Source organism: Elephantulus edwardii, unplaced genomic scaffold (assembly GCF_000299155.1).
Source record: "Elephantulus edwardii isolate Elephantulus edwardi_28Jun2011 unplaced genomic scaffold, EleEdw1.0 scaffold00210, whole genome shotgun sequence".
NCBI lineage: Eukaryota > Metazoa > Chordata > Mammalia > Macroscelidea > Macroscelididae > Elephantulus > Elephantulus edwardii.
This window is the reverse complement of record NW_006399960.1, coordinates 385,048-410,080: the sequence shown is the minus strand read 5'-3', so window position 1 is coordinate 410,080 and position 25,033 is coordinate 385,048. Positions and strand designations below refer to the sequence as shown.

Genomic DNA, 25,033 nt, shown 5'->3' with positions numbered 1-25,033 from the left:
CGACTCGATGGCACATAATAATAATAATAATAATAATAATAATAATAATAAATAGGATGATAAATCTTTTCAAAACCTCACTTCTAATATGACATTTCTAGTACTTTCAATAGTAAATGGTTTTTCAATAAAGTGACTTGAGTTGATAGGTTCTGGACAATTCCCAGTGCCTCTGTGACAAGGTGAGTGGTCTAAAACAAATATAATTAACAATAGAAAACAAAAACAAAGTAACAAAACAAGTTTCCTTTTTTTTGGTGATGGCACTGATACAGATAAGTTCATTTACATTATACAGCTTCTTCCTTTTAAAAAATAGATTTGCAAGAATATTGTATCAGTCTGCATAGAGTTTTGCCAAGTTGTCTCTGATTCAAAGGCCTCTGGAAGTGGGTCATTTGTCAAGGTGTCAAAAGCCTCAGTCTGACTTAAAACAAAAAAAAACCCAAAACAAAAAAATAACAAAACAAAACAAAAAAACCCCACAAAAAACCAAAAAACCAAAACAAACAACCAAACAAAGCCACCAAACCACCAAAACATTGAGTGAGACTAGTACTCGATGTTTCTGTATTGTTCTGGAACCACCTTGAATTCCTACTTAAGTTGTCTCCCTTCCCTGAAATTACTCTTTCCCCTTTTTGCTACCTTGAGCCCCATCCATCGTTTAAGGTGCTCATCAAGTCCTGCTAGCAATTTGAGTCTTTCCTGAGTGCTCTGTGTCCTCCTCACATTCATTATCTAAATCTTTTCTTTATCAAGGATGGTGAAAACTTTGTCTCACATACTTTGGGCTTGTGGTTAGCAGGGGCTATTCTTCAGCAAAAAAGCCATCATGCTTGGTAAGGTGGAGGGCCAACAAAAGAGAGAAAGACCCTCAATAAGATGGACTGACAACAGGGACAGTAGCAAGGGGGTCAAGTACATCAGAGATAATGAGGATGGCACAAGACAGAGTAGGATAGAAATTTGCTCTTCACAGGGTTGCTAGGAGTCATTGTCGGCACCTGACAACAACAATAACAACAGCATCTTTTATCTCTCTTGTAATTCATTCTCTTCCTTGTTCTGACTTTGAAGCAGCTCATATGATCATTCTTATATTTTCCTGCAACTCTTCTAGACTAAGTAACTTTTCAGGTAGTTTCTTTCTCTACCTAGATATTACCTTCTTTAAACACTGAGAATCATCTCATTCCAGTTTTGAGTTCCAGCAGAACTCAGTCCAGCATTAGGAGGGTTTAATGATTTGGCCTTTGTATAATTCTGAATGACACAAAGGTGCTGGTGACTTAATGACTTTCTCCTAAGTCCAAGGCCGCCATATTATAACTTGCTCTGTGATGGCCTGCCTTGTAAACAGCGCTTCTTTTTTCTTTAGTCCTCCAATTACAGTTGTTTTAATTGTAATTTTTTAGTCAGTTATGTACAAAATATTTCATTCATGTACACTGTGTTTTATACAAGTTCTTAGATGCACTAGTGGGCTCTGAATTACTTAAACAAGCTGTTGACCCTTGTGGGATCCAGAGGCCAAAACCAAAGCCACCACTCATCCAGTGCAAAAGGAGTTTATGACTAAGAAGAGTGTGAGTGTGTTTGTGCGTGTATGTACACTTACACTCACATGTGCAGGGAGGAGGATGTAGAAGTACTGTGTGGTTCAGTGTTACTCAGGTACAAGGCATTATGAGAGCACTGAGGAGTGATAAATGGATTAAAAAATGGTAGTAAGGGTCAGTGGATAGGTTGTGGGGTTACTTTAGATTATGTTTCCTATTCATCTCTGTTATTTAATGAAGACGCTGTTGGTCATGAGTGCTTGGGTTAGTGACATCTAGGTTTCTTTATCCACAGTTCTAGATTCTAAAAGAAAACCTTTTGGTAGCCAGATAAAAGTTCAACAGTGCTAGCTTCTTACTCTGGGATATTTTAAGATTAGATTTTTTAATAATGATAATGACTTTTGAATGCATATATTTTTTTCCCCTGGGTAGTTTTACACCAGATGACATTTACAGGGATGCTGTGAGAAAACATAAGAGTTAAGAAAAAAACAACAGTTAATCAGAGAAAAAAATAAAAAATAGACGACTTCCCCTTCAGGCGAGTTTGCTGAACCATACTCTGAAAGTGGATTACAGGGGACAATGCAATTCTACTTGCAGAACCTAAGGGGGGAAATCCACCAGGTATTTCCTGAGGGAGGAAATGAATGCTACTTGAAAACTACTATCCAGTTATTTGGCATGTGTTGGAACTCCTTCCACTTCAGCCACAAAACTTGCCAACAACTTAAAAAACTGAAGCTGCAAAGTAGGTCTGTCTTGTGTTTTGCAGGTAATTTTCCCCCTTGATGTAATTTTCAGTTTCCCAGTATTTTCTTACATCTTGCCCTACTCCCACGGACCTCCTATTCCTACTCTCTCTGATGTGGTTAAATATGCAGTTGACTCTTGAACTATGAATGTTGGAATGCTCCTTAGGAAAGATGATATGAGTAACATCACTGTACAATTTTAGCAGATACTTGTAATTATTGAGGGAGCTCGGGTAGCCTAGTGGTTAGGGAGTTACATGGCCAACTCAAAGGCAAATGGTTCAAATTCACCAGCTGTTGTATGGGAGAAAGATGAGAAATTTCCTCCTATGCCATTTACAGCCTCATATACTTCACTGGAGTATCTGATTTGAGTTGGTTCCTATTTGATGGCAATTGGTTGAGCTCATCACAACAGCAACAAGAAAAAGAATTGTGTGTACACACAGTTCAAACCTATGTTATTCAAAGGTTAACTGTAAATTACACATGGATTTTGACTGTGTAGGAGGTTGTTGTTGTTGCTAAGTGCCACTAAGTCAACTAAAATTCATAGCAACCCTACCCGATGCTGTCATCATCTCTGATATACTTGAGTTCATTGATAAAAAACACTGTGTCAGACTTTCTTGTTGAATGTCTTCCTCCATTTTGATGACTTTTCCAAGGATAATGGCCTTTTCCAAGGACCAAGACCTCCTAACAACACGCCCAAAGCATGTGAGACAAAGTTTTGCTATCCTTGCCTCTAAAGAGCAACTTGCACAGGAGGTAGGTTCCCCTAAATGTGTGTTGTTCAAAATTAACCTCTATTGTTCTAAGAAAGCCTGCATTCTTAGCAGGGGATCTGATGTTTTAGGATAGCTTTTATGTGTATATTTAATATAGAACCCTCCAGTGTGGAGCATCAGGGTAGATACAGGCATTCTACAACAAAGGAATTCATCAACTCTTTTAGAAGCAAGGTTGGCTCTGATGGGAAGTCTTCTCCCTCAAAATAATGGGAATTATTTGGTGCCAGAACAGATATGTCAAATGAAAAGAAAGCTCTTACATGTTCAGGTCTTAGGGGACCTTCATTTATCTAAGACTGTAAATAATTAAAACTGTATTGCTTGAGAAAAATGAGAGGAGAGAGTTACCTCGGTCAAGACTATGACCATATCTGAATCCCTGAAGTGACATTGGACTTGAAAAACTGAACAATATTTATTTCAAAAGTGTCTGGAATAAATAGCAAATGTTCCCTTGAAATGGACATGTCTTACCCCTTTCTCCTGGGCCCATCATGACTTGTCTTCTGCCCAGCAGAGGATGACAGGTCTGATTTTTCTGCTTGCTCTTGGCTCTGTATTTCTTCAGCTTCTCCTTAAAAGCAAACAGAAAGCACATTTACATACCAAATAATCAGAAATGAGAGTAATTTTCTATTCTGCATTCACGTTCCTAGAATAGCGCAGCCCAAAGACATTTATAATGACTGACAATGATAAGTTTTCCAGACATAGCTCTGTCTAAGTTGTTGAGTATTCCAGAGTTAACTGAGGGCTAGAATTAGGACTCTTCTGTGGGAATCTGCTGAGACATGCCTCCTGGGGATGATTGCAATAGTAGAGCAAATATAACATTTCTCTACAGTCATTTCCAGGACAGGGGAACCTGGGCTCATGAGCATTACCAATCTCTAGAGTCAGAGCATGCATGGTGTTCTAGAAATGGCACCCTGATTTTGGAGCACATAAGTCAGACTCCCTGGGGAGGGCCACCTGTCCATACCCCTGGTGATTTGGGAAACATCTCATGCTTTGAAAGGGGATAAAAGCAGTCATAGCTGTATGCTCAATTAGAAGTCTACTTCACTGTGTCCCTCTGTGCCATCAGGCCTAAGGTTATCCATTTACAAAAGCCTTTCTTTGCCACTACCACATGAAGAATTGGTTCCAAGCTTTCCAACTCTACCTTCCAGACTTAAAAGCAACTGCACACTTCTCTTTTTCATATAAAAGGTGGAAAAGACTAAGAACAGAACAAAATGTCTGTTCCAATCTGTGCTACAATCTTCATGAAAAACATGGTTCTAAATACAAGTTAAATTCAATACTTAACCAATTAAATTCTAGTTTGCATACACTGTACGGTATTCTCAAAGTGGGCTTTTTCTTTTTATTAAGTGTCAAGATAATCCTTCATTGAGTGTGACAGTACTGTGCATCATAGGCCATTTGCATTCCTGGTCCCTGGCCACTAATTGCTGGTATCACTCAGTCATTCTGATAAGCAAAGAAATCTTCCTTGTATTGTCAAATGCTTCTCTGATTTTTTTGTTTCATTTTTTTATGGCAGTAGGAGGTAGGAAGAAAGACGGACAATCTTCATCCTGTGTGATTTAAAACCTCCAAAAAACCCACTGGCAGGTCAGTTATGAGTCAGTTCTGACTTGATGGCAATGAGTTAGAGTTTTGAATTAGGAGACAGGGGAAGGAAAATAGTGAGAAACCATATATTAAGAAACACATCCTTTGAGACAAATTTGAAAGAAATACAGTTGAAAAAATCAAGGATTACTTTTTTTTATGATGTGAATCATTTAATTTCTTTTATGCTAGTTTTTAAAAAGTTGAGTAAAATATTGGCAGTACATTCAGGAAAACAACTGTCTGTGATGAAGATAAGTGCCTCCTTTCAACATCTAAGTGTGTCATATATATGGAAAATCACTGTTCATTTTGTTTTCTCCCGGCTTCCTCTTCCTGTAATGAATAACAGACTTAGAAAAAAAGTCTAGAAAAGACTTAGAGAAAGAGTCATCAGACTCTTTGCACACTATCAAGTTTTATAATGACCTAAGGGATTCAGGAAACTCAACTGTATCTGTCACATAATGCAAAGAGGTAACTTAGCCTACCAAAATGATGGTTAAGGAAGTTTTCAATAGTAAATAATTGCTTTTACTACCTGGACTTCTTCTTAGGATAGACTGCCGGACAACATCAGTGCCCAAAACATTGACTTGCTTGAAACGCTTTGCCTTTTCTTCAAAAAACCATTCTCCAGTTAAAATCCTTAGCTGCCTATTCAAGGGAACAGGAGAGAACATAGGAATTCAATTGTTTAGCATAATTAACTCTCAAAACTTTCTAACCAAGTAACAAATCACTAGTTGTTTATAGGTACAGAGGACAGACGTTATCATTCTTTGGAAGCATTTTATGGTAATAATAATGGCCATTCTTAGTTGAATACCTACTGAATGCCAGGTATTTTTTGACTGACCATTTTTCTTTTATTGGTTTGCATTCAAAATTTGTATAGATTGTGTTTCATTCATATACACTGTTTCATACATTCCTTCATTCACATTGTGTTTCATATAATCATTCTCATACATTAGTTTTATAGAATTAATCACCATTGATCTATGCTCTTTTCAGGGCCCTGCTGGATCTTTCTTAATTCCTTCATCCCTTTCTGTGACCACCAAACTCTGTAACCCTGTGATTTGCCCCCCTCCCCACCCTCAGTGACCCTGTTCTTTTCCTTTGCCTGTTTGGACTTGTATACACTTCTTACAAATTATTCTTCTATTGGTCTTATTTGGAAGCAGGAGTGGCATCCACATCCATAATAGCTTGCCTCTGGAAACCCTATGAACCTGGAGAAGGGATGAAAGTTATAGAAGTGTCTAGGACTTTCGTTCATAGGGTCGCCTATGACTCGATGACACTTAACAACAACAACAATGGTCTTACGCAGTATTTGTCCTTGTGAGGAGGCTGAGTTAGTTCACCCAGCGTAATGCTCTCTAGTTAATCTCATGTCATATAGTATTTTTATTCATATTGCTATTATTGTTGCTGTTATTGTTATGTGTTGTCGAGCCACCTGTAATTCTTACCAATCTTCTGTATATTAGCTCAGAAACCTGCTCTACTCTGAGCCAATCTCATCATCTCCAACAGACCTAATCCCATTTCTTCAGTCACTGAGTCCTTCTCATTCTGCGTCTTCCTCTCCTGCACTGTCCCTCCACACTTCCAAGCATGATGTCCCTCTCCAAGGACTAGACCCTCCTGGCCACATGCCAAAAGTATGTGAGGCAGAGCCTCAAAATACTTGCCTCCAGGGAGCAGCCTGCTTTCACACTCTCTATGACAGCCCTGTTTGTTCCTCTAGCAACCCACAGTATGTTCAACACTCATCTCCAGCACCACAACTCAAAGGCATCAATCTTTCTTCTATTATCCTTAGTGATTATCCAGATCTTGGATGTATAGCAAGTAATTGCAAATACCATGGCCAGATCAGGAACACCTCAGTTTCTAGATGGACATCATTGCTCTTCAGTACTCTAGAGAGGTCCCTGACAGTAGACTTTCCCAATGCAATTCGTCTTTTTCTTTTCTAACTGCTAGTGCCAAGACTGTTGATTGTGGAGCCAAGAAATCTGCAGTTATCAACAATCTGAAGCTCCTCTGCATTCCTCATGAAGCTTCTAACTGGCCCAGTGGGGAGAATTATTGTTTTCTTGATGTTGAGCTTCAATCCATATTGAAGGCTACAGTCCTTGACATTCTACAGCAAGCACTTCAGGTCCTTTGCAGTTTCAGCAAGCAAGGTTGTGTCATCTGTATAACACAGGTTTTTGATGAGTCTTCATCTAATGCCACATTCCTTATCATAGAGCCCAGCATCCCAAATGATCTCCTCCACATATAGACTAAAAAGGCATGGAGACAGGATGTATCCTTGTTATGCATCTTTCCATGCAGTGTTTCCTTACTCTGTTCTGACTATTGCCTCCTGGTCCAAGCACAGATTTCACATGAGCATTAAGTGTTCTGGGATCCCCATTCTTCTCAAGGTTAGCCATAATTTGCTGTGATCCACACAGTCAAATGCCTTTGTATAGTCAATGAAACACAGACACTTCTCTGGCACTCTCTGCTTTCAACCAAGATTCATTTAACATTGACTATGATGTCCCTAGTGCCACAATCTCTTCTAAACCCAGCCTGCACATATGGAAGCTCTCTGCTGATATATTGTTCCAGGTGTTACTAGATAATCTTTAGCATCATCTTGCTTGCACGTGATATTAGTGATATTGTTCGATAAGTTCCACATTCTGTTGGGTTATCTATCTTTGGAATAGGAATCAACACAGATCTTTTTCAGTTGGTAGGCCAGGTAGTTTTTCTCCAGATGTCTTGATGTAACCTGGTGAGCGTGTCCAGGGCAGCATCTGTTTGCTGAAATATGTCAATCAATATTCCATAAATTCCTGGAGCCTTGTTTTTTGGTTTGTTTTGTTTTTTGTTTGTTTTTGCTTCCCCCCCCCCCAATTCCTTCAGAGTCGCTTGAACTTCCTCCTTCATCACCACAGGCTCTTGATCATATGTTGTTTCATGAAATTCTTCTGTGTCAGCCAATTCTTATGGCATAGTGATCATTCCATCTTCCTTTGGTATTTCCTGGGTCATTCAAAATTCTGTGTTCAGCATCCTTAAGTATTGTAACTCAACGCTTGAATTTGTTCTTCAGTTCTTTCAGCTTAAGAAATGCTGGGTAAGTGCTTCCCTTTTAACCTTCCGACTCCAGCTCCTTGCACATTTCATTATAATACTTGCTTTGTCTTCCCGCGCTACCTCTTCCCCTCCATTTTCCCTTAGGAATGAGTTTAATAATAAAATCAGTGGGGCTCAGCAGTTTCAGAAACTGTTGGTTTTCTCAAATCATTAAGCAGCACAACACATTTTGTTGTTTAAACTCATGCTCAATTCGTATGTCAACTGTGTCTATTATGCTCATTCATTCTGATAATTTAAGCCTTCAGATGCAAGGGAACTCCAGTTCTGCAGGACCTCAGCAGAAACTGGCAGGGCCATGTGTGGATAAAGTTCCTAAGAACCAGTAAATGGGACAAAGCTGAACATTCATTAAGCCTATTCTTTGTTGTCTACTTTCTCGCAGGGGTCAGTGTGCATCTTCCCGGGTGGCACTTAATTCCAGGTGCATGTGGGATAGACAGGAATACTTTCTGTGCTAACTTGACATAGGAGAGGGCATCCCCTGGGATACCTACTGCTGCTCTAAGCCCATGTGTCTAGTTTCTGCAGTTCAACAAACATGCCTCAGTTCAATTTTCAGTATTTTTCTGGATGTGCCTTGTAATGATGTGGGTGATGATGCTTCAGATGTCTACTATGAGCAGAGAATGGGAGCTCAGGGGTCCAGACAGAGTGCTAGCCGGCCCCTCCCCAGCCTGGTCAGCGTCTGTACTTCCAGTCGGAACATGTGGCCTGCCTCAGGTTACAGTTCCAGATCTTGTCCATCAGTTTGCTATATCTGTGCTGCCTTTTGAAATCTTCTGTTCAGTCCCTTTACTTCTTGATAATATTCAGATTACCTTCTGTCATCCATTTTGGTCTTTTCTTTCTCCTTTGTCTTTGTTTTTAAAATGAAATTTTTATTTTATACTGATTCACTTACAAAGTTTTTATACATTGTTTTTCACACGAGATCTTTCCCCTTTCTTACATCCACTCCTCCCTCCACCCATCAAATTGTCAACCTTATGATTAACCACCCCCCACTGCCCATTCTCACCCCTCTGCTTCCACTCTTACCCCCTTGGATCCTCATACATGCTCTACAATAATTTTTATACAGTATTTGTCCTTATAGAACTGAGTTAGTTCACTTAGCATAATGCTCTCCAGTCCCTCTCAAGTTAGGGAGCAATTTTCAAGGCCATTGCTCATGCATACTTAGTATTCCATCTTCCGAATGTACCATAATTTCTCAATTCATTTGATTGTGGTTGGACATTTGGGCTGTATCTGTTTTCCTGTGATGGTGAATAACATTGCTCTGAACATTGGTGTAAAAGTTTCTATTTGTACCTCAGTTTTAATTTTCTGAGTATATTCCAAGCAGTGGAATAGCTGGGCCATAAGGAATGTCTAGATTCAGCTTTTTGAGGAAATGCCAAACTGCCTTGCAAAGTGGTTGTGCCATTTTATTATCCCACCAACAGTGTATAAGCGTTTTTATGTATTACTTGTTGTCCTGTTAAACTTTGCCACTGCTACTGGAGTGAAATGGTATCTCATTGTGGTTTTGATTTGCATCTTTCTTTATTGCCAGTGATTTTTAGCATTTTTCCCATGTGTCTGTTGGCATCTGAACATCCTCCTGTGTGAAAAGTCTTTCCATGTCTTTTGTCCACTTTGTATCTTTTTGTTGTGGAGGCCCTGTAGGATTCTGTAAACTTTTTATATGAGACCCTTATCTGAAATGGTATTGCCAAATGCTTTTTCCCACTCAGTAGGTTTTCTTTTCACTCTGTTGGAAACGTTTTTTTATATGCACAGGGATTTAATTAATAAAAGGTCCCATTTATCCTCTCCAGATTGTGCATTTCTGCCTGTATTTGGAAGAATTTTTATACCTTAGACTGGGCCGTCTAAGCCCAGTTTGCTCTGAAGAACTTTATGGGTTTGGGCTTTACTCTCAGGCCTCTGATCCACCTTGAGTTGTTTTATTTTTATATGGTATGAGATGTGGATCCTGTTTCAACTTTCTGCAGGTAGCAGTCCAGTTTTGCTAGTATCATTTGTTTAAAAGGTTGTTATTTTCCCATTTGATATATTGTATTTCCTAGCGAAATATCAGTTGACTGTAGATAAATATGGGTCCATGTCTGTGTTCTCGATTCTTTTCCATTGGTCTATGTGCCTATCATTGTACTAGTACTGTGCTGTTTTGGTTACTACACTGTGTAATAGGTTTTGAGGTCAGGAAGTGCTATAGTTCCTACTTGGTTTTTGTTTTTCAGAAGTGCTTTGCTTATTTGCGGTCTCTTTCCACTCCAAATAAACTTGACATTTTCCCTTTTGATATCCTTGAAAAATGAATTTGTATCTGTATTGGGATAGTAGTGAACATGTAACTTGGTAGGATTGTCGTTTTCACAATATTGAGTCTTCCTATCCATGAATAGGGAATATTTTCCACTTAATTAGGTCTCTCATAGTGTCTCACAGAAATGTTCTGTAGTTTTATTTGAACAAGTCTTTTGTGTCTCTGGTTAGTTCACTCCCAAGTATCTTAATTTGTAGTTGACTATCATAAATGATATTGCTTTCTTGGTTTCCTTCTCTGAGTTATAATTTTTTACTGTAGAGGAATCACACTGACCTTTTAATATTGATCTTATATCTTGCCACTCTACTAAATTGGTCTACGCTAGTCTAACAGTTTATATTTGAGTCCTTGGGGTTTTTTGCTTACACTATCAAATCATTTGCATATAAAAGCCAGGGTTTTGCAATCAGTTAGATACTAAAGGTTGGAAAGAAAGTTCCTTGAATAATCATCTTGTAAGCCCCACCTGCAATGGCTACATGAAATCTTGCTCCATCTACTTCCTGAAATGCCTATAGATAGCCATCTTCTTTGTACTTGTCTTGACAAATAATATTTTAAATTTTATTTTAGGTTTATTAATGCCCATAACCTCTCATGTATACTAAGCAGTAAACTCACTGACAGCTGATATGTTTCGCTCATCTTTTCTCCAAGTGCCTAGAAGAGGGACTGTCACAGATTAGGTTCTCATTATTTTTGCCAAATGAATGATGGTCTACTCACCCATTACCTTAGCATGATATTTTTATTTGTTTATCATCGCATCTATAATTATTCCCAATGATGTGAAAATAATCTTGGTCTGTTACTTATCACTTCTATGAGTAGGATTTGGCACAGTGATCATCAGTAAATATTTGCAGAATGAATTCCAATGATTCCTCTACAGGAACTCACCCTATAGCAGATGTGCTGCTGCAAAGTCCATTTTCAGGTTTAATCATACACATGATTCAATAATCTAAAGACTTTCCCAATCAGGAATGTAAGACTGGGTTTAGTTAATTAGATGAATATTTCTGTACAAGATTACAGTTTCAACACTGAAGGATTCTATGGGCAAAATACTGAGCAATGCAGGAAAAAATTAAATTAAAAATTAAAAGAATATGGGAGGAATAGAGAGTCACTGTAAAAAAATTTTTTATCAGTGCTCAACCCCTTTAGGAGATTGCATAAGATCAAGATACAGTGGGACTCAAGGAAGAACTTCAGTCTTTACTGAAGTAATTGGTGAAAAAGAAGGCTTGAGGAATTGATGGAAAACTGACTGTGGCGTTTTAATAAACAGATGCAGCCCTGGTCATGATCACTATTAATGTCAAGAAACTTGAAAGACAACTACCTGACCAAAAAATTATATTTGTGCCCGCACAAGAAAAAAAAAAGTGTGACTCAACATAATGTAAAAATTATGAAACAATATCTTTAGTATAATGCTGTTGTTATGTGCCGTCAAGTCGCCTATGACTCATAGTGACCCTATACAACAGCCCTAAACCCTGCTCTGTCCTGTGTCAATCGCACTGTCTCTGATACATCCATCTCGATTACCCCAGTCACTGAATCAATCCACCTCATAAAGGGTCTTCCCCTCCTGCGCATTCCCTCCACCCTCCCACACATGATGTCCCTCTCCAAGGACTGGGCTCTCCTTGCAACATGTCCAAAGTATGTCAGATGAAGCCTCAGAATACTTTCCTCCAAGGAGCAGCCAGGTTTAACTCTCTCCAGGATGAACCTGTTTGTTTTCTTAGCAGTCCATGGTACATTCAATACTCTTCTCCAGCACCACAACTCAAAGACATCAATTCCCTTCTGTCCTCCTTGGTCACTGTCCAACTCTCTGATATATAGCAAGCGATTACAAAGACCATAGCCTCTATCAGGCTCACCTTAATCTCCATACTGACACTATTGCTCCTCAGAACTTTGGAGAGGTCCCTAACAGCAGACTTTCCCATCACAATACATCTTTTCATTTCCTGGCTGCTGGTGCCAAGAGTGTTGACTGTGGAGCCAAGCAAACTAAAGGTATTAACAATCTCAGTCTCTTCACCATCTGTCATGATGCTGCCAATCAGACCGCTAGTTAAAATGTTTGTCTTCTTGATATTGAGCCTCAGTCCATATAGAAGGCTGCAGTTTTCTGAAGCAAAGTGCTTCAGGTCCTCCTCAGGTTCAGCAAGCAGGGTTGTGTCATTTGCATAACACAGATTGGTTGATGAATATTCCACCGATCCTGATGCCACACTTCTCCTCATACAGCCCAGCCTCCTGGATAATCTGTTCTGTATATAGGTTGAAAAGGTATGGGGATAGGACACATTTCTGGCATACACCCCTCCCAATTTTGAACAATGCAGTGTTTCCTTGCCCTGTTCTGATGACTGCTTCCTGGTCCAAGTATAGGTTTTTCCATTAGCACGATCAAGTGTTCTGAGATTCCCATTCCTCTCAGAGTCAGCCACAGTTTGTTATGATCCACACAGTCAAAGTCCTTTACATAGTCAATGAAACACAGATTGACATTATTCTGGTATTCCATGCTTTCACCTAAGATCCATCTAAGATTAGCTACAATATCCCTAGTACCACGAACACTTCTAAACCAAGCCTGGACTTCTGGCAGTTCTCTGTTGATGTGCTGTTGTAGTTGTTTTTTATAATCTTTAGCAGAATCTTGCATGCATGTGAAATCAATGATGTTGTTCTATAATTTCCACACTCTGTTGGGTCACTTTTCTTTGGAATGGGAACACATATAGATGTCTTCCAGTCAGTTGGCCAAGTGGTTGGTCCAGATTTCTTGGCACAACTTGGTGAGCACATCTAGGGCAGCATCTGTTAGTTGAAATATGTCAACTGGATACCATCTATTCCTGGGACCTTTTTTTTTTGCTAATTCTTTCAAAACAGCTTGAACTTCTTCCTTCATCACCACTGGTTTTTGCTCATATGTTTTTGTGAAGATAATTCAAAACATCTAGGATTCAGAAGAGAATGTAGAATGCGAGAAATCATTACTGATATTAGATGCATCTTGGCTGAAAGCAGAGAAAACCAGAAAGATGTTTATTTATGTTTTATTGATGCAATTAAAAACATTTCATTGTATGGACCATAGTAAATTATGGATCACTTTGAGGAGAATAGGAATCAAGTAACATTTAATTGTGTTCATGTGGCACCTGTCTATGAACCAAAAACCAGTTGTTTGAATAGAATAAGGAGATACTGTATGGTCTATATTTTTATTATTAATTAATCTTTTTATTTTATTTAAGGTTATCAATAATATTGGGTTTTAATACAATCATTCTTATTTTGGTTTATGACATTAATTACTCCCGATTGATAAAATTAATTAATTAATGAATTACAATTACCTAATTTCTTATTGTGTATTTCTTAACTCTTAATATCAAGAAAGATGTGTATCGAGGCTACCATTTTTCTCTATACTTATTCAATTTATAATAAGTGGAGTTAGAATATATGAAGAATGTGACATAAAAATTAGAGGAAAAATCATCAACAACCTGTGATAGACATATGGGACAACCTTGCTTGCAGAAAATAAAAACTTAAAACATTTATTGAGTAATCTCAAAAACTGTAGCCTTCAGTAAGGACTGTTATTTGGTTTTTTTTACCTTTTTTAAAATTAATTTTAATCAAATTTTACAGAGACTTAGGGTTTCCAGTTATTCGTGTTGCACTTTTCTCCCTGCCCACCCCCTACCCTCAAAATTAACTCTTCTCCTTGAAAAGAAAAAGAAAAACTCTTTCATTGTTATGTAATCCTTCCCCTCAGGACTACTGTTATTGCTGATTGCAGTTAAGTTAAGCACAACTCATAGCGACCCTATGAACAAAATTCCAGAAGCCTTTCTATAACTCATCATTCATAAGGATTACACTTCAAAATAAGGGAGAAAAATGCTCCCAACTGGACCAGTAAAGAACATCTTGATAAATAGCAAAAATATTTTAACTGTCAAGGATTTAATTTTACTTAGATGCTCAATCACCACCCATGGGAGCAGCAGACAAGAAATCAACAACTTATTGCATTGGAGAAATCTTTTACCACCGTCCCCTTTAAAGTGTTAACAGGATGTTATTTTAAAGACTAAAGTGTGCCTGACCCAAGCCATGGCATTTTCAAGTGCTTAGTATGCATGTGAAACTTGGACAATGAATAAGGAAAAACAAAGAAGAATTTATGCATTTGAATTGTAGTGGTGCAAAAAAAATATTGAATATACCGTGGACTTCCAAAATAACAACAACAACAACAACAACAAATCTCTCTTGGATGAAGTGCAGCCAGAATGTTCCTTAATAGCATGGATAGTGAGAATTTGTCTCACATACTCCTTTGGGAAAATTATCTGAAGGGGTAATTTCTGGAGAAGAATATCATGCATGGAAAAGTTGAGGGTCAACAAAAGAAAGGAAGCTCCACAACAAGATGGATTGACACAGTGGCTATAACAATCAGCTTAAGCACAGCAGTAATTCTGAAGATGACACAGGATCAGAAAGAGTTTAACTCTGCTGTACATAGAGTCTCTACGAGTTGGAGCAGTCTTGTAGGCACCTAGCAAGAACAACAACAACACTATCTCAACAACTCTCTTGGGCATCACCTGAGAATGACAATTGAAATTTTATGTGACTAAAGATTTAATGGAGGGTTGAAAATAAGGTTGAAAGGTATGATTGGAATAATGTAATGGAAATCTAAATACTATGCTAAATAGTTGGAATCGCATTCTAAATGCAATCATGAACACTGGTAATTTTTGTAAAACTCAGACTGTATCATTTAATGTCTGAAGTATTGTACAGGCAAGGAAAACACTGGAAGAAAACAGACCAATTCGGAATTGATTGCAATAGACCATGTAGAAAATGATATAGACCTATGTCAGAGTATCATAAAAGTGAAATGGGAACAGAAACACATAGAAGCTTGAAACACTGAGGATGAGAAACAGCAAAACTTGTGGCAAGTTTTGACAAGGTGGCTGAGGAAAACATCTGCGGACTAAATGGAAGTGACTAAACTCAGAGTATTATTTCCATGTGATTTAGCATCTCATTAGACTTGGAAATAAACAAGTGAATTCCAAACATAAAAATCATTCAAAAATTATGTTCATCTTGTTCTCCACAGTAATTTCCTTGAAATCCTGCTTCTGAATGTAAGAGACAACAGCAAGCCATATATAAAACACATTTCCACGACTGGGAAAAATGTGCAATTTTTTTCCTTTGAGAAAGGAAGATTAAAACATACACATACATCTCAGATTCGGTTCCAATGAGCTAGATCACATGTTAAGAAAAACTGACTATATAATCATATAAAATAAGTTTATGGAATACATTTAATCTACTAAAATCTCATCTATCAGAGTTAGCATCATATATAGGTTTAATTATTTTGAGATACCTCTTAAGTGATTTACATATATAACTATTTATATCATAAATTCAGATGATAGAAAATTTTAAATATATGCTCCCAGGATTTCTGCCTCTTGGTTATTCATTCAAACACTAATCTAGGGATTATTGTAAAGGGACTTGGTTTAAAATATGGAAGTAAAGTTACTAATGAAACTAAACTGTAATCCAAACCAACTACTGTAGAAAGGATTCCAACTCAAAGTAATCCTACTTAGGGTTTCTTAGGTTGAGAATCTTTATGAGAGGAAATTGTCTATCTTTCTCTCTTAGAGTGAGTGGCTGATTGGAACGGTCTAGCTTTTAGTTAGCAGCACAATATGCTACATGCTAATTTAAGGGCTCCTTAAATTAATCTTAAAATAGAAAGACTGCACTGGATTACCTAGGTAGACCAAAGTAACAAAATGAGCCCTTAAAAGCACAGGAAGAAGAAGTCAGACAGGATGCATAAATCTGAGAAATCAGAAAGACTTCAATTAAGAAAGATTTGGTGCACTCAGAGACGCTGAGATGTAGCCTCTGCAGAAAAGCACAAGAGAGAGAAAGAAAAGCCTTTAACTGCTAATCTGAGCTTTCAGCTGAAAACCAGCAAAGAAACAGGGAGCTCAGATTTATAGACCCCCTACAGGAAGTAGATTTTACTATCAAGAATGAACTTGGGTGTGCAAACGTGTCGCAGCTCTGTTTTCTTCACGGTATAGTCACAGCAGTGGAAAGTTTTTGTTGTTATGTACCATTGAGTTGACTTTGACTCATAGTGACCCTATGCACCATAACTCTGAACTCTTCTCTCTATCCTCAGCCTAACCCACACCTAACCCACTGTCTCTGACACACCTATCCCCATTACCTTTATTACTGTGTCAGTTCATCTCACCTGGGGTCATCCTCTCCTACACTGTTCCTCCAACTTTCCAAGGACTGGTCCTTCCTAAAAACATGCCCAAAGTATGTGAGGCAGAGCTTCAAAATCCTTGCCTCCAAGGAGCAGCTTGGTTTCACTCTCTCCAGAACATATCTGTAAAATTTTCAGGACAGATTTGTAAAATTGGCTAGGCCATGATTCTCAATATTATGTAATTGTTTTCCATTTTGGGATCTGATATGTTTATTCTCTGTGTTGTGGTCTGATATAATTAGTCTATGTAGTGTAAATCTTAACCTTTGATGATGCTAGTGAGGCAGGATTAGAAGCTATTTTGTTAATGATACAAGGTACAGAATACAGAGTTAGGTTGCATTTTGAGCCAATAATTTCTGAAGTTTTAAAAGTAGAAATGGTATCTTAGCACTACCAAGAGAGAAGAGCTGGGAATGAAGCACATCTTTTGGACCTGAGGTCCCTGCACTGAGAACCTCCTAGACTCCTCAGGGGAAAAAGATGCCTAGAAGCACAGAGCTCTGCAAGCAGCACTGATCTCACAGATGTTGAAAGGTAATAAGGACCTTCTCCCACAGCTGACAGGAAAAAAAAGCCTTCTTCTAGAGCTGGCACCCTGAATCTGGAATTCTAGCCTCTTAGAGAGTGAAAGAATAAATGTCTGTTTAATTAATCCACTTACAGTAGTTCTGTTAAAGTAACACTAGGTAACTAGGCAACAGCTATGTTCAATTTTTAATTTACTGTTTCTGATTTCTTTCTTTCTACTTCTGTGAGGTTTAGTAGTTGTTGCAGAAGCCATTGTTTTTGCTGTTGATGATGATGATTGCCTTCCAGTTGAGCATGACTCATAGAGAACCTATGAACAAAAGGCCTGAAACCCCTTTACAACTCTCAACGTTTATAAAAATTCATAGTTTCCAGAACCATGTTATTTAGGAAGTGGATGTCACTTCTGCTTCTTGGCATGAAAATACTAAAATAGTTGTTGTTGTTGTTGTTGTTATGTGCCATCGAGTCGTTTTCGACTCATAGCGACCCTATGCACAACAGCCCTAAACCCTGCTCTATCCTGCGCCAACCGCACTGCCTCTGACACACCCATCCTGATTACCCCACTCATCGAATCAATCCATCTCAAAGAGGGTCTTCCCCTCCTGCGCTGTCCCTCCACCCTCCCAAGCATGATGTCCCTCTCCAAGGGCCCATCCCTCCTGGCAATGTGTCCAAAGTATGTCAGACGAAGCCCCAGAATCCTTGCCTCCAAGGAGTAGCTTGGTTTAATCCTCTCCAAGATGAATCTCTTTGTTTTCCTGGCAGTCCATGGTACATTCAGTACCCTTCTCCAGCACCACAGCTCAAAAGCATCCACTCTCCTTCTGTCCTCCCTAGTCATTGTCCAACTCTCTGATGCATAACAAGCGATTGCAAATACCATGGCCTGTATCAGGCGCACCTTAGTCTCCAGAGAGACACCGTTGTTCTTGAGTACTTTAGAGAGGTCCCTAACAGCAGACTTTCCCATCGCGATACGCTTTTTGACTTCCTGACTGCTGGTGCCAAGTGTTGACTGTGGAGCCAAGCAAACTGAAGCTGTGAACAATCTCAATCTCTTCGCCATCCATCCTGACGCTGCCAATTGGTCCAGTGGTGAGGATCTTTGTCTTCTTGACATTGAGCCTCAGTCCATACTGAAGGCTGCAGTCCTTGACCCTTCGCAGCAAGTGCATGAGGTCCTCCTCAGTTTCAGCAAGCAGGGTTGTGTCATCTGCATAATGCAGATTGTTAATAGATCTTCCACCAATCCTGATGCCACATTTCTCCTCATAGAGCCCAGCTTCTCAGATAATCTGCTCTGCTGAAAAGGTATGGAGACAGGATGCATCCCTGACGTACACCCTTCCCAATTTTGAACCATGCAGTGTTACCCTGCTCTGTTCTGACTACTGCCTCTTGGTCCAAGTACAGGTTTCGCATTAGCACAAATAGTTATTATCTGCTTTTTAAAAAAAACTCAGTATCTGCAATATGGTGATGAGTTAACACACACCAAAGGGGACAAAAACCCCACAACTCACAACTGACACCCCCCCATACTACCAACAGAAAAAGCAAGAAGAAGAATAAATAGATCAATGATTGGAAACTACCTAAAAGTAGCATGCTGGGGTTCAGCTAATTTTTTTCCCCATACTCTTGGTCTATGGGATAGATGGCATATCAATAGTAGTTTCATATGTGGCAGGGCAAAGTGGGATCTATCCAGTCTGTATGGCTGGAAATAGGCTTCCATATTATCTTTACCACATGTTCCTAGAAATGCTAACACCTAGCATAAACAAACAGATCTTCTCAGAATTATTAGTCATAACCTCTTTCTTTTTTCCATAAACAATAGTTTTATTGAGGTATAATTTATGTAACAGAAACTTGGCCTGCTTAAAGTGTGCAATTCAGTGGTTTTTAATATTTTGATGGATTTGTGCATTACTTAACACAATTGATTTTAAACTTATCATCATCACAAAAATAAGCCCGATAGCCATCAACATCACACTCCCACTCTCCCAATCATGACCTTTTTACCATTGTAAAACCAGTAACTATAAACCTTGTATTTACTTAACTCAGATATGCACTTGAGTCTTTTACCATTTCAAAACTCTGCAATGTCAAAACAATAGCTTGGAATAATACATTTGTTACTTTCCCAGGTCCTGGAGGTAGATGGAGGGTATGGTAAGACAGGGAACTAACCCTGACTGAGTCTATACATGAACCAAGTCATGAATCATTTTACATATATTTCTAATCCTCACCACATGGTATGAAATGGCTATTGTCATTGCTGTTAATTTCCTCCTAGTCAATTCTAACTCAGGGAGACCCCATGTGTATAGAGTAGAAAAACACATAGAGTTTTTAAAGCTATGATCTTTTGGAAGCAGATTAACAGGACTATATTATGAGGTGTCTCTGGGCAGACTAAACTCACCACCTTTTAGCTATGATCAGTACTTAATTGTGTCATCAAATGACTCAAAGTAGTAGTAGTAGTAGTAGTAGTTGTTGTTGTTATTCCCAATTACAGAGAAGGAAACCAAAGCTCATATGGGTATAATAATTTGCTAAAATTTATAAAGGTATTGTTGTTGTTGTTATGTGCTGTCGAGTCGTTTGCGACTCATAGCGACCCTATGTACAACAGACCTAAACTCTGCTCTATCCTGTGCCAATCGCATTGCCTCTGACACACCCATCCCGATTACCCCAGTCACTGAATCAATCCACCTCATAGAGGGTCTTCCCCTCCTGCGCTGTCCCTCCACCCTCCCAAGCATGATGTCCTTCTCCAAGGACCTGTCTCTCCTTACAACATGTCCAAAGTATGTAGGGAAGGTATAAGATTTATACTAAAAGTCCATGACCATTATATTTTGTAATTTGCCAGAATAGAACTTTGCCAACTATAACAAGATCAAGAAAAATGACAGATTACAAGACACTGAGGAATGGTGAAACCTTTTATAAATCAAAGAATAAATTGTAGCATTTTATAAGATGACCTGTGATTGTGTGCATGCATGCACACAAATGTGTTGGAGGTGAGTAGGAGAAATAAAGGAAGGCTGAAAGAAAATATACATGACACAACTTAAAATTCATATCACTTTCTGTCATATCAATTTATTGTTTGAAAACCACAAGATTTGAAATGATTCTATGTTTCCTTAGTTATGAAGAATACTTTTGATCGAAACTATAGTGGGATACATTCAATATTGATGAATAAAAATTGTTGAGTATCCAGAATTTGCTAGGTGCTGATTTTCATTCACAATTTCATGGGACTCCAAACTTTGACTAATAAGCTTTCAGAAATGTGAAGTGAGGTTTTATTTGTTTATAAGGGGGAAAGAGAGAATATTATCACATTTAACATTTAGCTTAGCTTTAGTGGCAGAGTGGCAAGAAGCTGTGCTGCAATCCGGAAAGCACGTGGTTCGAGGACACAGGATGCTCCATGGGAGAAGGATGAACAATCTCCTCCCTCTGAAAATCCACTGGAAGGTCAGCCATAGGTCAGATCTGACTCAAAGGTACACAGCAACAATAAAAGAATAGTAGCAAGGTCGGTCTGGGTGGCTGCTGTTGAAATGGGCAAGTTCATGAAACCAGGGAAGGTGGTGCTGGTCCTGGCCAGACGTTACTCTGGACGCAAAGCCGTCATCGTCAAGAACATTGATGATGGCACCTCCGACTGCCCCTACAGCCACGCTCTGGTAGCTGGAATTGACCGCTATCCCCGAAAAGTGACAGCTGCCATGGGCAAGAAAAAAATTGCCAAGAGGTCAAAGATCAAGTCCTTTGTGAAAATTTATAACTACAATCACCTTATACCCACAAGGTACTCTGTGGATATCCCCTTGGATAAAACCATTGTTAACAAGGATGTCTTCAGAGACCCTGCTCTTAAACGGAAGGCAAGGCGGGAAGCCAAGGTCAAGTTTGAGGAGAGGTACAAGACAGGCAAAAACAAGTGGCTCTTCCAGAAGCTGAGATTTTAAATCTTCTATTTCAGTCATTAAGAATACTCCTTCCCCCAATCAATCAATCAATCAATCAATAAAAAGAATAGTAGCCAAAAGGTTTCTTTTCCTCTGCTACATTTTGTTAATTATTGGAGACAGTGGACTTGTGGGTAAAGAATTGTGCTGTCAACCCAAAGGCAGGTGTTCAGATCTACCAGCTTCTCCAAGGGAGAAAGATGGGCATTCTTCTCCAGTGAGATTTGTTGTTGTTATATGCCACTAAGTAACTTGCAACTCATAACAACTCTATATACAATAGCTCTGCACTATGTCCTATTTTGAGCCAATCTCACCTTCTCCAACACAACTACCCCTGTTATCCTAGTCACTATGTCAATCCATCTTATCCAGGGTCTCCCTCTCCTGCAGTGTAGCTCTACTCTTCCAAGAATTACCTCCCCCTCTACAACCCCTGAAAACTGGTTGGAGGATTAGCTTTGAGTGAGTTTTTCATTAAAAGTACATACCAACAAACCATTGGAGACATCTGAAATAAGATTCATGTATTAGATATATTAACATAAGATAGCAATCTTCATCTTATTCAGAATTATTAATATATTTGTTCATTACAAAACAAATATTTATTGCATTCTTACCATGTGTCAGGTCTTATGTTAGGGTTTAAAACACAAAAAGATAAGTCAAACTGCCCATATAGAGGTTATGGTCTAGATTCCCCCCTCTTCTTTCCATTACAAACAAGAAACACAAAAAGAAATGCCTAGACACACTGTGCTATAACTGTGAAGACTGTAGACAGAATCTATTAAGAGGATCTACGAAGTGAAAACAAATAAATAAATGAAATCAAATTACCTACAAAGGCAAAAAACCTAGAATGACTGCTGACTTTCAATTTTGTTGTTGTTGTTACTAAGTGCTGTTGAGCTGAATGAACACAGCTCTGAACCTTGTCCTATCCTGAGCCAATCTCACCATCTTGTACCCATAGCTACTGTTACCGTGTCAATCTAGCTTATCAAAGATCTTCCTCTCTTATGCTGACCCTCCACCTTTCCATTATGTTGTCCTTCTCCGAGGACGTGATGTCCAAAGTATTAAAGATGGAATTTTATCATCATTGCCTGCAAGAAGCAGCCTAGTTTCACTTTTCCAGGATAGAGATGTTTGTTCTCTTGGCAGTCTATGGGATACTTTTCTTTTAATTCATTTTCCCAAATTTTCTCTCCCTCTTTCCCAGCATACAATGCACCCCTTGTTCTAGATTGTATATATACTGTATAATCCTATCTTCCTTTCAGATAGTTCTTTCCCTTAACTGTTCTAATGTAGTGTTCATTATCTATCCACTCTTTCCCATTCCCTCCCCAAGCTCCCATGTCTGACCTATGCAAAATCATAGCATTCTTTCAGGGATAACACTTAGAAGGCAGGAAGGGGTAAGTTAGAATGGAAAGGAGAATCACAGGGAAGATATGGGGAAAGTGTGGCTACATTGTGGGTATTATAATTAATGTTGTAATTAAAATGCATATGAATGGGTGGAGTGGTAAACCTGTTAGTTTTGTACATTTTCATTCAAATCACAATACAAAGAAAAAAGGAAACATATACCTCAATCAACTCATAAATATAAATAAATGTAAATATTTCCATAACAGAAATTAAAATAGAGTATTTTCACAATCACAATATATATGTAGACTAAGACATAGTCTACTTTTGGGGAAAGAGACAGTGGAAAAGAGTAATAAGAGCAGTTAGTAGAAGGCCAAAGGCTAGCTGAGGAACAGACCATCAGTTCAAATTGAAGCAGATGAGAGTGAAAATGAATTCATGAGCCAAAGTAAGACTTCGAATTTATCCCACTTGAGCTTGAGAACTACTTCAATGACAGATTTCATACACTGAACAATAATGACCAAAGATGAGACAGAGTGTGGGGTGACAGCAATGATATTATTCATGAAAATAATAAAAGGTCATTAAAAAGACAAGAGACAAAGGAAAAAACTAAAATGGATGTCAGAAGAGACTTTGAAACTTGTTCTAGAACATAGACAAGGTAAAGCAAAAGGAAGCATTCAAGCCTTGATTTGTAAAATTGAAGGATTCTATGGCAAAATATTGAATGATCAGCAAAAGAAGATGGGAGGAAGAAACATAATCAAGATCCAATGATTTTAAAGAGAAAAAAGTCCATGCTGCACTGATGGCACTGGCAAACATAAGGCTCTAGCAACTGACAGAACATTGGTTGTTACAGAGCAAACAGATTCAGCCTTTGATGTTCCCACTCATCTATACCAAGAAATTTGGAAGACAACTAATTGACCAACTGACTGGAAGAGATTCATAATTATTCCCATTCAAAAACAATTAACTCAATAGAATGAGGAAATTCTTGAACATCATTAATTTCATAGGCAAACAAAATCTTACAATATGATTATTGCAATACATCTACAGAAAACTGACAGAAACTCAAGTAGGATACAAAATAGGTCATAGAACAAGAGATAGCATAACTGATGTCAGATGGAACTTGACTGAAAGTAGAGAATATCAGAAAGACTTGGTATAGCTTTTGTTTGTTTCATTGACTATGCAAAGATATTAGATTATGTATATCATAATCAATTATGGATTATATTAAAAATATGAACTCCTGTTATAAATCCCACTTGGTCATGATGGATTATTTCTTTGATGTATCGTTGAATTTTATTGGCCAGGATTTTATTCAGTATTTTTGCATCTATGTTCATAAGAGATGATATTGGCCTATAGTTGTCTATTTTGGTGGTGTCCTTTCCTGGCTTTGGTATCAAGGATATGTCTGCTTCATAGAATGAATCTGGGAGAATTCCATCTTTCTCTATTTCCTGAAATAGTCTATGTAGAATTGTGAAAATGGCAATACTACCAAAGGCAATTTACACGTTCAATGCAATCCCAATAAAAATACCAATCTCATTCTTCAAGGAGATGGAAAAGGTAATCTCTGGTTTCATTTGGAATGGAAAGAAGGCCCGAATAAGCAAAGCACTCCTCAAAAATAGAAAAAAGGTAGGAGGCATCTCACTCCCTGATTTCAAATCCTACTACACTGCCGTGGTGGTTAAGACAGCATGGTACTGGTACAATGACAGACACATAGATCAATGGAATAGAAGTGAGAACCCGGAAATCAGACCATCTACATTTGGTCAACTGATTTTTGACAAAGAAATGAAATCAGTTAAGTGGGGAAACGACAGCCTTTTTAACAAATGGTGCTGGCAAAATTGGAAAAATATCTGCAGAAGACTCAAGCAAGATTCACACCTCACTCCATATTTAAAAAACCAACTCAAGGTGGATCATGGATCTAGGACTAAAACAAAGGACTATAAACTTCATTAAAGAAAAGTTTGGAAGAATTCTAGTAGTCCTAATCCAGAACCTAAACAATCTCGCAAGTATCCTGAAAAATCTACAACCAGGAGGGACAAAATAGATGAATGGGACCTTCTAAGAATCAAATCCCTATGCACAACCAAAAACTTCTGCAACAGGGTAAAAAGGGAAGCCACAGACTGGGAAAAAGTGTTTGGTAATGACATATCAGATAAGGAACTTATATCTAGAATTTATAAAATACTTGAGCACCACAACAAGATAGAGGTAAACACTCCAATAGAAAAATGGGCACAGGATATTAATAGATACTTCACCAAGAAAGACATTCAGATGGCCAACAAGCACATGAAGAAATGTTCAAAATCCCTAGCTCTAAGAGAGATGCAAATCAAAACAACTAGGAGATATCATCTCTCCCCAGTCAGAATAGCAAAATTTAACAGAACAGCAAGCAACAAATGCTGG

The 25,033-nt window shown here is 38.3% G+C and overlaps 1 protein-coding gene across 2 annotated transcripts in view; it reads right to left on the bottom strand.

Annotated features, from left to right (window-relative positions):
- Positions 1 to 25,033, bottom strand: part of SYTL5 (synaptotagmin-like 5) — a 267,276-nt gene that overhangs the window by 144,584 nt on the left and 97,659 nt on the right. For both annotated transcript variants that reach the window (XM_006897511.1, XM_006897512.1), the window contains exons 3-4: positions 5,273 to 5,391; positions 3,589 to 3,682 (exon numbers count right to left, since the gene is read on the bottom strand). In XM_006897511.1, coding sequence (XP_006897573.1) covers positions 3,589 to 3,682; positions 5,273 to 5,391 — 213 coding nt within the window. The remainder of the gene's footprint in view (positions 1 to 3,588; positions 3,683 to 5,272; positions 5,392 to 25,033) is intronic.